This window comes from Martes martes (assembly GCF_963455335.1).
Source record: "Martes martes genome assembly, chromosome: 11".
Taxonomy (NCBI): domain Eukaryota; kingdom Metazoa; phylum Chordata; class Mammalia; order Carnivora; family Mustelidae; genus Martes; species Martes martes.
Genome location: NC_137899.1, coordinates 75628300 through 75644765, shown reverse-complemented (window position 1 = coordinate 75644765; position 16466 = coordinate 75628300). Strand labels below are relative to the sequence as shown.

Genomic DNA, 16466 nt, shown 5'->3' with positions numbered 1-16466 from the left:
GAGTGAGCACAGGCAGACAGAGAGGCAGGCAAAGGCAGAGGGAGAAGCAGGCTCCCCGCTGAGCAAGGAGCCCGATGTGGGACTCGATCCCAGGACGCTGGGATCATGACCTGAGCCGAAGGCAGCCGCCTAACCAACTGAGCCACCCAGGCGTCCCCACCTTAATCATTTTTAAAGATAATCCTCACATTTCTTTCACTTAACTCCATAAGTTAAATGGTTTAATTTGCTGAATGACTTGTGTACGAGTCTGCTTCTTATACACGTTCATAGGTGCCCTGAGGGGGTGGAAAGAATTGCTTTTAAAGAGCACCTAATAAAAATAAACTGTACACTTGTAGGCCAAGTTTAGAATTCAAAAATAGTATTGTTACACTGCCGATGAATAGGGCTTTATCAGTGAAGAAATAGGTTGGGCTCATTGGTAGGTACCCTATGGCTGAAAGAAGAGTGTCGTTCCAACCTGTCCTAAACTGTGCTGGTTAAAGTTAGTCTTCACTATCATCCTGATAGAAACATAATCTCACTGGCCTACAAAGCCTTCCCTTGCTTCTCTGAAACAGTAATTTTCCTTCCCTGGTACTAACCAGAACGTGTTGTCCATATCTCCCTTTGGCCATTTGTACACTATCTTTGTTGTGTTGGAGCTTTCCTTATGGGGAAGCAAGTAAAAAGCATAGGTTCTGGGTTAACCTCCCTGGATTTGAATTCCAGCTGAATTATAACTAGCTATATGATCTTTGACTATGAAACCATACAGAAGCTTCAATTCCCTCATTTATAAGATGAGCAATAATAGTACCTACTTTATATGGTTGTTTGAACTAAATGAATTGTTTAGGGCATTTAGTGCAAGACATACTTTAAAGTATTCGGTAAATGTGTTATCTTTTGATTTTTCCCATTTAATAACGTAAAAACTCTTCTTAGCTTCCCAGCTGTACAACAGCAGGTGATAGTCTGGCTTTGGCCCACGGGCCAGTTTGTGGAGCACCATTCTGAGCCACCTTTAGGTGAGCTGAGGTTGACAGCATGACTGACTGTATACGAGTAGGAGATGGGGTAGAGGAGCCTCCACATAGCATTTAAGTCTTATTTGATGTCCAGTTCTCTCTACCTCTACCACTGTGCCTTCAACAATATTCCCCTTTACACACACACACACACACACACAGAGTTTATAGGTCTTGCTTAGCATCAAGAGTAGAAAGAAGGGGCACCTGGGTGGCTCAGTGGGTTAAGCCTCTGCCTTCAGCTCGGGTCATGATCTCAGGGTCCTGGGATCGTGCCCCACCGTCTTCGGGCTCTCTGCTCAGCGGGGAGCCTGCTTCCCCCTCTCTCTCTCCGCCTGCCTCTCTGCCTACTTGTGATCTCTGTCTGTCAAATAAAAAAATAGAATCTTAAAAAAAAAAAAAGAGTAGAAAGGAAATCTGGCTCAGTTAATATTCTTTCAGTACATTTGCTTTTGTCCTGTAACTCTCAGATTTCAGGCTTTGAATGGAAAGTTCAAGACTTTATATACCCTTGTTCCCAGCTTCCACTTAGGCAGTTGTAGCTTCATGTCCTTTGGTCTGAATAAGATTTGAGGAAGCAGGGGTGAAGAAGCATGAAGAAACAAAGCAATCAATATGTCAAGCATCATCCCACCGTGGAAATAAACAAGTTAGTGAGAGACTGTCCTAGGGATATGAATGGAACAAGTTCCATGGCTGCAAAATAACTCAGTGGGGGATGGGCAAGACTACTTGAGCTAGGTCCTTTGGGAAAGATCTCTCTGAGGTGGAGATATTTGATCTGAGACCTGAAGAACAGAAAATGCAAGCCACCTCCAGGGTGAAACAGAGGAAGTGGGGGTGAGAGGAACCCCAGGGGAGAGGGAACAGAATGCAAAACGGCCCAAAGGTAGAGAGCACTTAATGCATTCCAGGAACAAGGAGGAGGCCAATGCAGAGGGGTCAGGAAGGGAAGACCAGAGCCAGACAATGCAAGACCCGGGAGGCAGGCAGTGATCTTGTGGACAAGGGGCGTTGAAGACCTTCAAGCAGGGAGGGGAAATGACAAGGTATGCGTTATAGAAAGATCACTCTGCTGTTGGCTCCACAGGAAATGGATGGGAAAGATATGAGTAGAAGCAGAAAACCAGTTAGGCTGTTTCCACAATCTAGGTCGTTAAGGCAGTGACACTGGCAACAGGAGTAGAATTACTTAGATATATGTTTTTTTTCAAGATTTTATTCATTTATTTGACAGACAGAAATCACAAGTAGGCAGAGAAGCAGGCAGAGAGAGAGGAGGAAGCAGGCTCCCTGCTGAGCAGAGAGCCCGATGTGGGGCTCGATCCCAGGACCCTGGGATCATTCCTGAGTTGAAGGCAGAGGCTTTAACCCACTGAGCCACCCAGGCACCCCTTACTTAGATATATTTTATAAGTAAAACTGACAGGGCTCGCTGTCGACTGGATGTGAGGATGAGAGAAAGGGAAGAACTGAGGAGATCCAGCCAAGATCATGCCCCTCCAAGGGGCCTTTGCAGGAGCTGTTCCCTTGCCAGAAAGACACACACCAGAGTGTTTTGACCTCTCCTTTCTTATCTCACTTACATGCCATCGCTTCAGAAAGGTCTTTCTTCTTTTGTAGTATGTGCTTACACTATCCGGCACTTTCTTGTCTACTTGCTTAGTGCCCCTCTCTCGCCTAGTGATTAAAGACTTTCACCCTCTAATTTGCTGCTGCATTGCCAAGTACCTGCAATAGCGTCTTGCACTGGGAAGAGTTGGAGAAAAGTTTGTTAAATAAATGAGTTATGGTTTCAAAAAATTATTTAACCCCAACAGTGGGGTTCTGCAAAACTGTCTTTTCCTATAAAATATGTCAGAACACGATGCAGTTCAGAAGACACTAGATTATAGAGGCCACGAATTTCTTAAGTTATATGAAGTACATGTGTGTTGGGAGAGAAAAAGAGATGCGCAGACACACGTGCATTTTTCTGCTAAAGATCACAGCTTTCTTGAGATTTTTCAAATGAGTCCTTGACTTCCAAAAACAGTTAAGAAATGCTGTACTCTTGGCTTGAAATATTCAAACTTTTCTAGCATTAGTGAGCAATACCCTAATTTATTGCTAAACATTTCCACATCATAAGGGCCCTTTCCTCAAACGCTAACTGAAAAGGTTCTTCCCCAGAACCTGCAGTCTCCTTCTGCTGAGTAATAGCCAACTCAGGACAGATCCTGGTGCTCCAAGTGGTGAGAAACAGCAGCACAAGGTGACCTCATTTCTGCCTTTTGCATCTTCTGGAACTTTTATTGGCCCAAAATGAGAACAGTGACACCTGCTGGTTTCTCTCTGGAACTGCCACTTCAACTGCTCCACTGGTGAAAATTTCAAACATCCCACTCAAAACATATACTCAGAAATACAAACTGCTTTCCCCGTCAAAATAGAAGTTTGAAATGCTCAGTGGGACACACAGTAATAGTAATCCTGACCACAAAAGATGCCACATGGAATTAAAAGATAAAGGGCAGGTACAGAGAAAAAGACTTGTAACCAGTTAATGGTGGCCAAAAAGGTTCTATGTTTTGAAAAGAGAAATCTATCAGTCTTTTCCTTTATGACTTCTCAGTTTTGTTTTTTGTTTTGTTTTCTTTTAGAAACTCTTCCTCTAGGGGCGCCTGGGTGGCTCAGTGGGTTAAAGCCTCTGCCTTTGGCTCAGGTCATGATCCCAGGGTCCTGGGATTGAGCCCCGCATCAGGCTCTCTGCTCAGCAGGGAGCCTGCTTCTCTCTCTCTCTCTGCCTGCCTCTCTGCCTACTTGTGATCTCTCTCCCTCTGTGTCAAATAAATAAATAAAATCTTAAAAAAATAGAAAGTCTTCCTCTAATATAAGATTATTAGTTCCAAAACATTCACCATTTGGTTTGTTAAATAGCCCATCTGGAATTTATTATTATTATTATTATTACTATTTAATATCAGATGGGATAGGAGGTGGAACATTTTTTAGGATTAGGTGTTGCAGGTGAGAAGTAACAAATTAGCAGTAGCTTAAAAAGATACAGGTGTGTTTCTCAGGTAAAAATCCAGGTAGATGGTCCAAGCTGGTATGGTGCTCCCAAGTGTGAGGGATTAGGGTTCATATATCATGCGTGCCTGAATCTGAAGACACAAGATGATGGCATCCAAGTTTTAGGCAGCAGGAAGAGGAAAACAAGAAGGATGCACAGAGGTTTGAACCCCTAGTGAAGTTCCCAGAAGTTACCTTGCAACACTTGCTTACCCAACTAGTTAGAATCTAGTTACATGGCTCTAAGGGAAGCTGGGAAATGTAGTCTTTATTCTGCAAGAAGAGATGAAGAGCTAAAAATGGAGACTGGGGCAATTAGCGATTCTGCCAGCTTATCCCTTTGACCTGTGTGAATGCATCCTTCTTAGCACACATAGTATCATCCCACCCCTCCCTGAAGGAGATAACCCCCAATACCTATCCTCTTACTGCAGTCAGCTCAAAGTCCAAAACATCTGGGTATGTAGTTTTCCTCCTCAGGAATGAACGTGTCTCCTCATTGTCCAGCAACCATAAATTAAAAGGTGTTACCCACTCCAACACTCCCACTACAAAATGGAGCTGTAGGGATAGAATAATGACAATTCAAAAACAAAGTGGAAATTATATACCATCAATGCTTATCAAATACCACTCTGCAGTAACTTCAAGGTTTCCCTACTTAGGCAATGATGTGAGTTCTTTGGTTAGCCCATGGGGCAGCCCTGATCCTGCTCTTTGGGAAAAACTTGTCCATTCTTCCCAGGAAGGTTCTTCATTTTCCATTACTCTTCCCGTTACAACTAGAGTTGTGCAGGTTTCCAAGCTCACTGTAGTTGATTAGTGTGACCACACAGAGCAGTTTGCCTAGAATAGTACCTGTTTATACCTGCTATCAATGCAAGCATCAGAGCTCCCCTTTCTCTCTCAAAATTACTCTGGTTTGGGTAGTAAATTAGATAATCACTCAATTCCTAAATTCAGTTCACAAGGAACTGAATTCTGCCAACCACATGATTATAGAAGAAAAGCCCAAGCCTCAGGTGAGATTGCAGCTCAAGACATGACTTTTGATTTCAGCTAGGGGAGACACTGAACAGAGGACCCAGCTAACACCTGAGCCATGGAAACTGAGATAATGAACTTGTGTTGTTTTTAGAGGTTACCTTTGTTACAATCCTGTACACAGAAATAAAAAACTAATACACCTTCTCAAACAATGGGCTTGGTGGAAAGGCAATACCCTTATTTTCATCTCTGCTGATGGTATCACTCTGGACCTGCAGTCTAAACATTACAAGTGAGAGAATGAATGATCCTGCATTACAGTGGGCTTGGGAACACTTCTGTATCAATACTTAGTACATGACAATCCTTGCAAGATCTGATGTTGCAAGAACTCAACTGGGTTCCCCTCCTCAAACATCTCAGACACGGGAAGAGGGATTAAATTCAGCTGTTAACCCTTTCCTCCCATCTCAGTTTGGAGATTATCTTTAGCCTGAGGGCACAGATCACCGTTCTGAATCTCCTCCGTCACCTTTCTTATTATTAAAGTTATGCTGGGGTGCCCAGGTAGCTCAGTTGGCTGAATCCGACTCTTTTGATTTCTGCTCAGATCATGATCTCAAGAGTTGGGAGATTGAGCACTGCGTTAGGCTCTGTGCTGGGCATGGAGCCTGCTTAAATTTCTCTCTCCTTCTGCCCCTCCCCACTCCAATAAATAAAAAAATAATAAAGCCCTGTCATTCTACTTTCCAAGGTATTTCAGGCAAGAATTTGTTTTGTTATGGCCTAACGAGGTCACTAGCTTTCTAGCTTGCAATCTTTGTGCCCTACTGAATCCTAGCCAGTGGAGCAATATTCCTTTCCTCCAGGGGGTTAATCCTTGATTGTCACAAGGATTAAATGTCACTGGCCTCTTAGGCAGTGGTATGCATCAGCGTGCAGCAGAGTTTGCGCACTGCACTGTATTCAAATGTCAGTAGAACAGGGTGATATATGCTGCCTTTAGTCAATGCCACCTTTTAGGTTTTGTGACTTGTAGGACCGCACTTCTGGTACCAAAATTGTGTGTAAAATGAGAAGCAGAAGTAATTTTAAAAAACACCCCAAAACAGCAGTGGCTTAAGTAAGGTACAAATTTATTTACTTCTCAAAGTCCAACTACGCAGTAAGACGTCATGGAACTCCAGCTTCATAGGATTTGCTTTTCAACTTCTATTGGACTCAATTATCATACTGTGGGTACTTACTAGACATTAGGAAAATTAACCATTTGTCAACTAAGTGGCAAATTATGTTTTCTCATATGGGTGGTTTGTCTCTCAACTTTGCTTACAGTGTTTTAGGCCATACAGAAAATCCTGATTTTTATGAAGCCAAATATATTAATTTTCATTGTATGGATTGTGGGGTTTGTCTTAGAAATTTCTAATACTCTTATTATTTGGAAATTACTTAAAAGTTGTTAGCATGATTTCTTCAAGAACTTCTATAATTTATACCATTAAATCTTTGATCCAATTTTAACTTGGTAAGAGGTATGAGGTATAGATCTGAATTTATTTTTTCCAGCTGGCTACCTTCTTGTCCCAATACCACTTACAGAATAATTCATCTTTACCCCACTGGTGTGAGATGATGTCTCTAAAATAGTGAGTATAACATCTTATGAAATATTTTACTGAGAGAACTGTGTTTCTTTCCTTTAATATGCTAATGTAATGAATTACATTACTAGATTTGTTAACAAGAAATAATCATTGTACTCCAGTTATAAATCCCATTTGGTCATAATGTAACATACTTTGGTTATTACTGTAGTTTCTTTAACTTTATAGAGACGTTTCATCAGTAATTTGTGTGTGTGCTTTTCTTATTTAAGGTTACATATGCCAGGCTCGTGAAATGTATTTCCATCTCTCTCTGATATACAGAATGATGTCTATAATACAGAAATATTCTGAATATGGAGAGTCTGGTGAAATTTACTATAAAAAATTGGGGTCTAATGACTTTTTAAAGAGGTAGGAATAAACTTCCTATTCAATTTATTCTGTGGTTATGAACTTTGCCATTTTTACTACCTTCACCTGAGTCAATCTTGTACAATACTTCCGCTCATACAGAGTTCCAAATTGGCCTAAGTTGTATAGATTTAAGTTACGAAATATCAGACATACCTGCGTACCTATACTTAGTTTACAAAGCAGATTCTTAGTTACAGTTGAGTCCCTCTGTACTATTCCCCCATTCCCATTCCCGTCTTCCCCCTCGTACACTATCTGATTTTTGTACTCCATTCTGTTTTATACATACACTGTACATAAAATACAGTTTCAGGAGTTTTTAAACTTACACTCAAAACTACTTACCTTTCTGCAACTTGCTCTTTTCTCTAAACATTTATACTATGTTGCTATATGAAACTCCAGCTCATGAGTTTTTAAAAGCTGTAGGCTAACCTCATGTCAACAAATCAGTTATCTGTAGTAATCTCTGTTGCTTATTTAGACTGACTTAAGGTTTTCCCAATATAAGCCTCGGCCATTTCCTTTTCTTTCTCCTTTGTGAAGCCCTAAAATAAGGGGAAAATGAGTGCATATGAGAATTTTCCTTTTCAAAAAAAATTTTTTTTTAATTAAATTTAGCTTTTTCTACATTTGAGATACTTCCAGCACCTTGGAACACTGCATCTCCTGTATTTTCCTGGGCATTCTGAAGAAGTAAAGCCTCTCCTCCTGAGTCTCTAACTTATACCTAAGCGATCTGGGGCTCCTTCGTAGTTCTTTTTCCTTTGGAAAACAACAGGCAAGTCCTCATTTTCAAGTAGAAATCTGGAAGAGACCTGCATCAGTGTTCATTCAGGTTCTGCTAAGTTAGCAAGCTAGCAGCATAAAACTTGAAGCCAAAGAGAAAGACAGTGATTTTTACTGTTCAGTCATGATTTCTGGGGGTATCCTTTGACTCCTTCAACATTTACTTGGTTTAAGAGCTGCGCATTTCACAAATTTCCCCAAGAAATCACCTCCTAAAATATACCAACCAACTTTGTTTCCATAACTGTGTTCTATTAATCAGACCTTTAACTTCATGTAGTGAAGATCTGTTAAGAGAATGAGTGGCTGATTTAACATCTGTGTTATGTGTATTCTCTACACATATCACATGTGGTTTGCATGAAAAAAATCTTTGTTCTCCATTACAGTTATACTATAGAAGAATAAGAGATAGTTCCTTAACACTATGTTAAAACTGACATTAAACTACAGTTTTCTTAGATTATGCCAGAACTAGAGACAAAATGTTCTAGTATCTTATTAGCCATGCTCTAGTTTTATAAGAACACTGATTTTTAAATTTACCCTTTCTGTTGACTTCATTTTATACTGTGATATATGTAAAAACAAACAAAACAATGTTATTTAGTTTTCAACTGGATAATGCTATCTGACCCACAACATATCAGGGAGCTATACAAAAAAACCTATTAGCTGTATTTTGATGTTTCATTAAGATACAAGAGGATTTCCTGCCTATCGGTTACATACATACTTACAAAAAAATATTAGTGTGCTAAAGTAGAGTTTGCACTCATCCTTCCCAAGAAAACTTCCTTAGCTGGCCACTTCTTTAAAAGCTACCTTAGGTAAGTCAGGGTTGAAGTTCATCTTGTAAGTACTCTTATTTGTATTACCCACAGCACACCTCCCTAAACGGGCTCAAGGTGTACCGAGACTGGGGTCCCCTCAAGACTTAAGGCCGCTGGCAAGCAGCCTAATCCATTCTCCCAGAATGCCTTACAAATATCATCACTTTCTATATAGTTTATGATGTAAAAAAGTTTAAAGAACACTGCTGTAGACCCACACGACTAATTCATAGACTCCTTCAAGAAATAATTCTGTATTTTCCTGACTCTACAATGCCTAGAATAGTTCTCTGAACACAGTGTGATTAATCTTAAATGATCAGACATTAATTTCTAATACCAATTAGACCTTAAAAGTTTCACTGGTTATTTTAATTTTAATTGAATATTTTGAATATTCTCCAATAGCTGACACCACTGGTCAATCCTACAATAAAGCTATTGCATAATACTCAGAATATCAAATGTGAAGATGCCTATATAAAGTCATGCCTTTAAAAAACTTTCAGTTTCAAGGACAAAAATACTACAACTGAGGAATGCCAAGTACACTGTGATGCTGCTTTTAAATAATCTATTCTAGAGAAGTGAAAAGAAATGTACTTCTTCTCAGGATGTTTCACAACACACATGTATTGCAAAACACCTGTGTTAACTGCTGGCAAAATATGCCTTTATATTTTAAACCCACTAGTTGGCAAAGGCACAAATGATTATCAACATGGAAGATCTTTTAAAAGGATCTTGCATCATTCCAAAGCTTTTGGTGTGATTAAGTAAAAAATGATTTTAACCACAGAAAGGGCCACCCAAACGCTATGGAATTACGTATAGTTGTCTGTAATTACTTTCCTAAGAATTTCACTTTTAAAGAACATTTTTAATGAACCAGAACTTCCAGAATACTTAAGTGCTCCTGTTCCCTTTTTAATTTCCAAAATCCCAAATGAAAAAATGCCTCATGAATATCTGTACCGTATTATTTGCTTAACTCATACAAATGTATTATAAATGTGTATCTAGGTGTCATCTCAAAAAACAGCACTCGTGTCAGAATACTTACTTCCACTGTAATTTGTAATTTCAATACCCCACAGCAACCCCAGGCTTCACAGCTGCTTGAATTCTTCTCCCCTCCTACCTCAACCGTCACTTCCTTGATCCTAGTATCATTACAAATAAATTTAACTCCTCAAAAATCTCAGTTTTAAACACGTCACCCTAATCACCATTTCCTACACTGCCAGATCATTCCCTTCTAGTAACCCAACTCTAACTGTACCTATAATCGACTGATTATAATATTTTCACTATTCTGCTCTCCTCCTGGCTTCATTTCCCCCTCCTTACCTAGCTTAAGTTCCACAGGCTACCATTACAAGCTTGCCCCCTCTCCCCATGGTCAGTCAGCCTCTCTTGACAAAACCACAGCCTTGGTTAAATTTAATTCATCTACTCTATGCCTGCACCCATGCAGCTCTACATGCTTAAGAGAGCCATACTCACTGGTCTCACTTTTAAATCATCACTAACCTTGAGTTAGCCTTCATTCTGTCTAACTACCAAACTCTGTCACCCAGGTCCATTCACTCTCCTGTTCTTCCAGCCCAGAGGACCTCTCTACCTCCTGTCTCCAGTATCTAACTGCTACATGGTATTTCCCCTTAAAATCAAACACTGAGCTCCTGATCAGCCCTACCCCCAATTTCTCAATCCCCCAAATGGCTCTGACATTTCTCTTTATCTCATATTCATCAATCAAATTTTGGCAAATCTTTTTGATTTTACCTTTAACACATATCCAGAACTCACTACCTATATAGCCTATAGCTACCACCTCAGACCAAGCCAGTGTTTGCTCTCAACCAGGTCACTGCACTAGCCCAACTGTTTCCCTAATTTTACCCTTGCCTCCATCCTTCACCCTTAAGTCATCACCTTAAAGACAAATGCATGTATTTTCAAGATCACACTCTAGGCCGCTAAACAGACAAATTAACTGACCTTTAGGGGATAAAAATCCATGACAGTCCAACTGATATGACTGAGGTAGGCAATTAAAGATTCACCTAGTATATATAGTTCAGAATATCATAAGACTTTTGAAAATGTCTTTTAAAGAAGGGAAGAGATAATTAACATTGCTAATTCATTTTCTTCAGAAAACCCAATATGGCAAAACTAGAGAAAACAATTTAACGAAATTAGAGAAAATGACTTAAATCAAGCCGTAAAATTTCATATTAAATTCTCAATGTTTTCAAAGCCCAACTCTGACTTTAAAAAAGAAGTTAAATAATATGCTTTCACTGGGAAAATTTTTAAATTCTATACAACTCAAGCTAATGAAATCTTTTATTGTACATAATGAAAGTGGTGTTTTTAAAAAAACACTTCCAGGCCCAGACATCTTCAAGAGTATGTGAGGAACGGATTCCACTGGAGTATAATAACCATACTCAACTGAATGAAACCATAAATCTACCCCACTCTCTACAGTAAATATTAACATTCACCACAGGTTTAAAATTCCTGTAGCATCAGTAAATGCAAATTTTAAAATATTACAAACATGCTTATGATGCACAGGAAGATGAAAAAATTTAGACTGTAATGCACACCATATGTACTCCCAGCTTTTCTAATTTACAACCAGTTAAGAATCACAATATCCAAAGAGTATTTAAAAATAGTATGACTCATTGATAAGTGATATCTACTCAGATAAATAGGAAAATTTTCATTTTAATGTCACATTGAATTTCAGTACTTTTCAATCCAAGAAAAGAAATAAACTGAGACATGGTCATGAGTTCAGGATTATATATATTACAATTTGCCTTGTTATAATACATTTGTGGCTTTATGATAAAAATAACTCAGGGACATATGGAGTTCAAGCTAATTTGCGTAACTGTCACAAGAAAAAAGCATTAAATGCATTTCTGAAATAAGTATTTTCATTTAATTTCAGAATCTCAGAACAGCATTAGATCTTGGCCTTGTTTTAAAAAAGTTTAGTTAAACACTAAGCTAGCTAAATAACCTTCTTGAAAGGTTCAAAACACAATTGATATAGAAAATGCTTTCCCTCTAATCTTGATCTTACATAAATGGTAGAGGTGAGGGGGAAAAAGGTAGACAATTTCTTTAGCAGCATATATGGCTAAATCCATCAACCACCTTAAAATAGAATGTCCATTATTGACGCCATTAAAAAGAACTGGGCAAATATCAAAAGTTACCCACTTCATAAACCAAAAGACAACAATTTTAGGGTTATGATAAGTAAAATATTTTTGAAACACTTCAAAAACTTTTAACATTAAACTAGAGGAATCATCTCTTAATTATAAGAAAGAAAAGTATAACAGAAAGTAAAAGACATTTAAACTAAACTGATTTTCAATCCTCTTTGAAGAAAAGAAATGAAAAATAATGGTTGATTAGCTAAGCTTTGTGCTCTAACCAAACTAATTAATTACAGTGATTTTAAATGGCAACAGCCCATCTGACTGGGTAGCTTGACAGTTCTGAATACTTTTGCAATGATTTTTTTTTTTTAAACGCAAAGACATTAAAATGATCCGGTCATGCAATGTTCATCTTATGCATTCTGCATCTCTTTGCCAATCTTGTAGCTAAGGATCTTGTTCCAATCAATCTTAGTGCGTGTAACTGGCAACTGTCGACGTAAGGCTTTGAAAGTAGTGTCCGACATTGTCTGGTAATTCTCACTGATGGCGGTCTATGAAAAACAGTAGTTAAAAGTTTAAAGAAATAAAAGAAACAGAACAATTTATAAAACACACAGATGTTTTAGAAAAACTTTTATTTAAGCAGCCTATTTCAGTTTTTAAAAAGTAAAAAAAAAAAAAAAAAAGTCAAATAAAAACCCCAATGTGGTTTTAAAAGCTGTTTAAAAGCAACTAAAAGAGGGTCACCTGGGTGGCTCAGTCAGTTAAGTGTCGGACTCTTGATCTTGGCTCAGGTCTGGATTTCATAGTTGTGAGTTCAAGAGTCACGTGCTCTACTGACTTAGCCAGCCAGGTGCCCCTAAAAAAAAAAGCCTATAATCATTTTTGAATAATTAAATTTAATGAAATGAAACTGCAAATTAGATTTAATATTTGTGTATTCTCATTTTGGATCAATTTTACTATTTCACTCAGAATAATTTTATATATTATTGTTTGCAAGGAGCAGAAATATGGCTAATCCACAAATTAAATATGTAAGTTCAAGAGTATAGTTTAGAAGCTGATAAAAATAAGAATATAAAGTGAAGTAAGATCTAAGCAGATTACACATAATCTAAATAATACTTTGGGAATTACTTCATAAAGTAAAATTTCCAATCAAGAACAAAATAACCATTTAAAATCTTGCATATTATGACTAACACTCAAAAATTACAGTTGGCTAAAACAGAGTTTTAGCCATTTTCATAAGTCTGTCACTGAATTAAAAACAAGCAAATTAAAAAATATAAGACTATGTTTTATTATAGTGAAACAAATGAAAAAAATTCAGGCTCATAAATGAAATTAAAATTTCAGTGCCATTAGTTAAAGCAAATATAAATCATGTGGTGTTTTTGAAAAACATACCTGGTATTCATTTTCTGCAGCTTCTACAATCTTTATAAATTCTTTTGCTGTTTGCACCTCATTCTGAATGAAAAACAAAACCAAACGTAAATGGTAATTTAAAATTATACCACTATTTCTTTTAAGTTTTCCATTTTTTTTTAGTATAATTGACACACAAAGTTGCAGTAGTTTCTGCTGTACAACATCGTGATTTAACAAGTTTAGACATTATGTTATGCTCACAAGTAACTACCATCTGTCACCATACAGTGCTAATACAGTATCATTTATTATATTTCTCATTCTATGCCTTTTATTCCCACGACTTAGTCATTCCATAACTAGAAGACTGTAGTTTCCACTCACCTTCACCATTTTGCCCTTCCCCCACCTCCACTCTCTCGGGCAACCATCAGTTTGTTCTCTATATTAGTATCTTTTTGTTTATTCATTTGTTTTTTACTTAATTCCACAAATGAGTGAAATCATATGGTAATTGACTTTCTCTGTCTGACTTATTTCACTAAGTGTAATATCCTCTAGGTCCAACCATATTGTCGTACATAGCACAATCTCGTCCTTTTTTATGGCTGTATAATATTCCATTGTATGTAGAGTCCCCTGATCCTCCTTATCCATTTGTCTATTGGGGGATACTTAAGTTGCTTCCATATTTTGCCTACTGTAAACAATGTTGCAATAAACATTCATATATCTTTAAAACAATTAGTGTTTCATTCTCTTTGGGTAAATATCCAGAAGTGGAATTATTGAATGATATGATATTTCTATTTTTAATATTTTGAGGAACTTCCATGCCATTTTCCACAGTGGCTACAATAGTTTGCATTCCTACCAACACCGCATGAAGGTTCCTTTTCCTTCACATCCTTGCCAACACTATTTGTCTTTTTGATTTCAGCCATCCTGAAAGGTGAAAGGTGATGTATCATTGTGATACTGGTTTGCACTTCCCTGATAATTAGTGATGTTGAGCACCTCTTCATGTCTGTTGGCTCTCTGTATGTCTTCTTCAAAAAGGATGTCTATTCAGGTCCTCTGCCCATTTTTTAATTGGACTGTTTATTTTTTAAGTGTTGAGTAGTCTAAGTTGTTTTTTGTTTTTTATTAAGATTTTACTTATTTATTGACAGAGAGAACACTAGCAGGGGGAGCTGCAAGCCAAGGGAGAGGGAGAAGCAGGCTCCTCGATGAGGAGGAAAGCCCAACATGGGGCTCCCGGGATCATGACCTGAGCTGAAAGCAGATGCTTAACCTACTGAACCACCCAGGTGGTTCTTTATAAGTTCTTTATATATTTTGGATATTAACCCCTAATCAAATACATCATTTGCAAATATCTTCTGCCACTTAATAAGTTGCCTTTTTGTTCTGCTAATGGTTTCCTTCACTGTACAAAAGCTTTTTTATTGGATGTAGTCCCAACAGTTTATTTTTGCTTTTTTGCTTTATTTTGCTTTTGTCTCCCTTAGGACACATACTTTGAAAAATGTTCCTAATGCCAAGGTCAAAAAAATTACTGTGTTCTCTTCTCTTCTAGGATTTTGATGGTTTTAGGCTTCATATTTAGGTCTTTAATCCATTTTGAGTTTACTTTTGTGTACACCATTATTATTTTTAAATAGGTATGTCAATGCATATATAGTTACTGCTTTACTTTAGTTTAATAAGTAACACAGAAATTATAACAAAGTGAAACTATTATAGGATCAGTTATTCTAAGTCCAAGGGAAACTACGCAGAAGTATTTTGAAAGTCTGCAGAATGAGCCTGGTTTCACTGTTTAAGGAAAGCAAAGTATTAATAATACATATTGATGAGAAACTCAATTATAACACTTAACATGAATCTGACAATCTTTACAGGTAAGAAGTTAGTCATAAATTTCTAATTAATGACTGTACCTAAATATTAAATATGTACTCAACAGTATTTACCACCATAATAATACAATTTAAAAACATTAGGAAAAGCTTATTTTATTTATTTTTTTAAGATTTTATTTTTTTATTTGACAGAGAGAGATCCCAAGCAGGCAGAGAGGCAGGCAGAGAGAGGGGGAAGCAGGCTCCCCACTGAGGAGAGAGCCTCATGCGGGGCTTGATCCCAGGACCCTGAGATCATGACCCAAGCCAAAGGCAGAGGCTTAACCCACTGAGCCACCCAGGTACCCCAGGAAAAGCTTATTTTAAAGTTTAAGGTGAATTTACTGTAGTGTTTAAATATTTTCTGGAAAAATTTTAACATTCCAATATACAAGTTTCTTTGCTTTTTTCCTAACAGCAAAAAAGTTAACAGTGTTAATAAAAAATTCTCTAATATCTTACTTTATGTATGTCTTATATGTTTACTCATATGTATTTGTATTTCTATAATATGTGCATTTTTGGGACGCCTGGGTGGCTCAGTTGGTTAAGCAGCTGCCTTCGGCTCAGGTCATGATCCCGGCGTCCTGGGATCGAGTCCCGCATCGGGCTCCTTGCTCGGCAGGGAGCCTGCTTCTCCCTCTGACTCTGCCTGCCACTCTGTCTCCCTGTGCTCTCTCGCTCTTTCTCTCTCTGACAAATAAATAAATAAAATCTTAAAAAAAAAAAAAAAAAAAAGAAGTGGTGATGTTGAATATTTAAAAAAAAAAAAAAAAAATGTGCATTTTTTTCTGTCCAAAAACAGTTAAAGAAAAAGAAAGAAAAGAAAATCTTGCAAAATAAAGTAAAACATTCATTTCTAAAAAGCAGCATAAAAGGTGTATTGGTCAAGTTTAATTACTATGACCACCTCGCAACAACTCCACAGTCTGTAACTTTGTAGACAACTGTCATTTAGGAAGAATCTTTGCTTCGTGTCAACTAAAGAATATAGTACCAAGTACTCTGTTATGCAAAAGTTACATGTACGCACACGATAAAGAACAATATCAAACACAGTGTCTCATGGAAAACCAGACCTTAGTTTCTTTTACTAGCAAATTTTGCAAGTAGAGTACCATTTAGCACAAATGCAGAAGTCACTTAAATGCTAGTGAAACATTTTCTTAAATACCAGCTCTCCTCTCTTCCCAGGTAGCAACTGGCCTTACACATTCACACATGTTTCTTAATGTTAAATCAAATGCTTTCTTAAATTAAAAATTAACTCTTCTTTGTATCTGTAGGT

At 37.5% G+C, this 16466-nt stretch overlaps 1 protein-coding gene across 4 annotated transcripts in view; it reads right to left on the bottom strand.

Moving 5' to 3' along the window:
• Window positions 1–11509: 11509 nt before the first annotated feature.
• CAPZA2 (capping actin protein of muscle Z-line subunit alpha 2) overlaps window positions 11510–16466 on the bottom strand; it is a 60136-nt gene continuing 55179 nt past the window's right edge. For all 4 annotated transcript variants that reach the window (XM_080818440.1, XM_080818442.1, XM_080818443.1 and 1 more), the window contains 2 exons: window positions 13311–13373; window positions 11510–12448 (listed from right to left, as the gene is read on the bottom strand). In XM_080818440.1, the coding sequence (XP_080674566.1) occupies window positions 12308–12448; window positions 13311–13373 (204 nt within the window). In that variant the 3' untranslated portion in view covers window positions 11510–12307. The remainder of the gene's footprint in view (window positions 12449–13310; window positions 13374–16466) is intronic.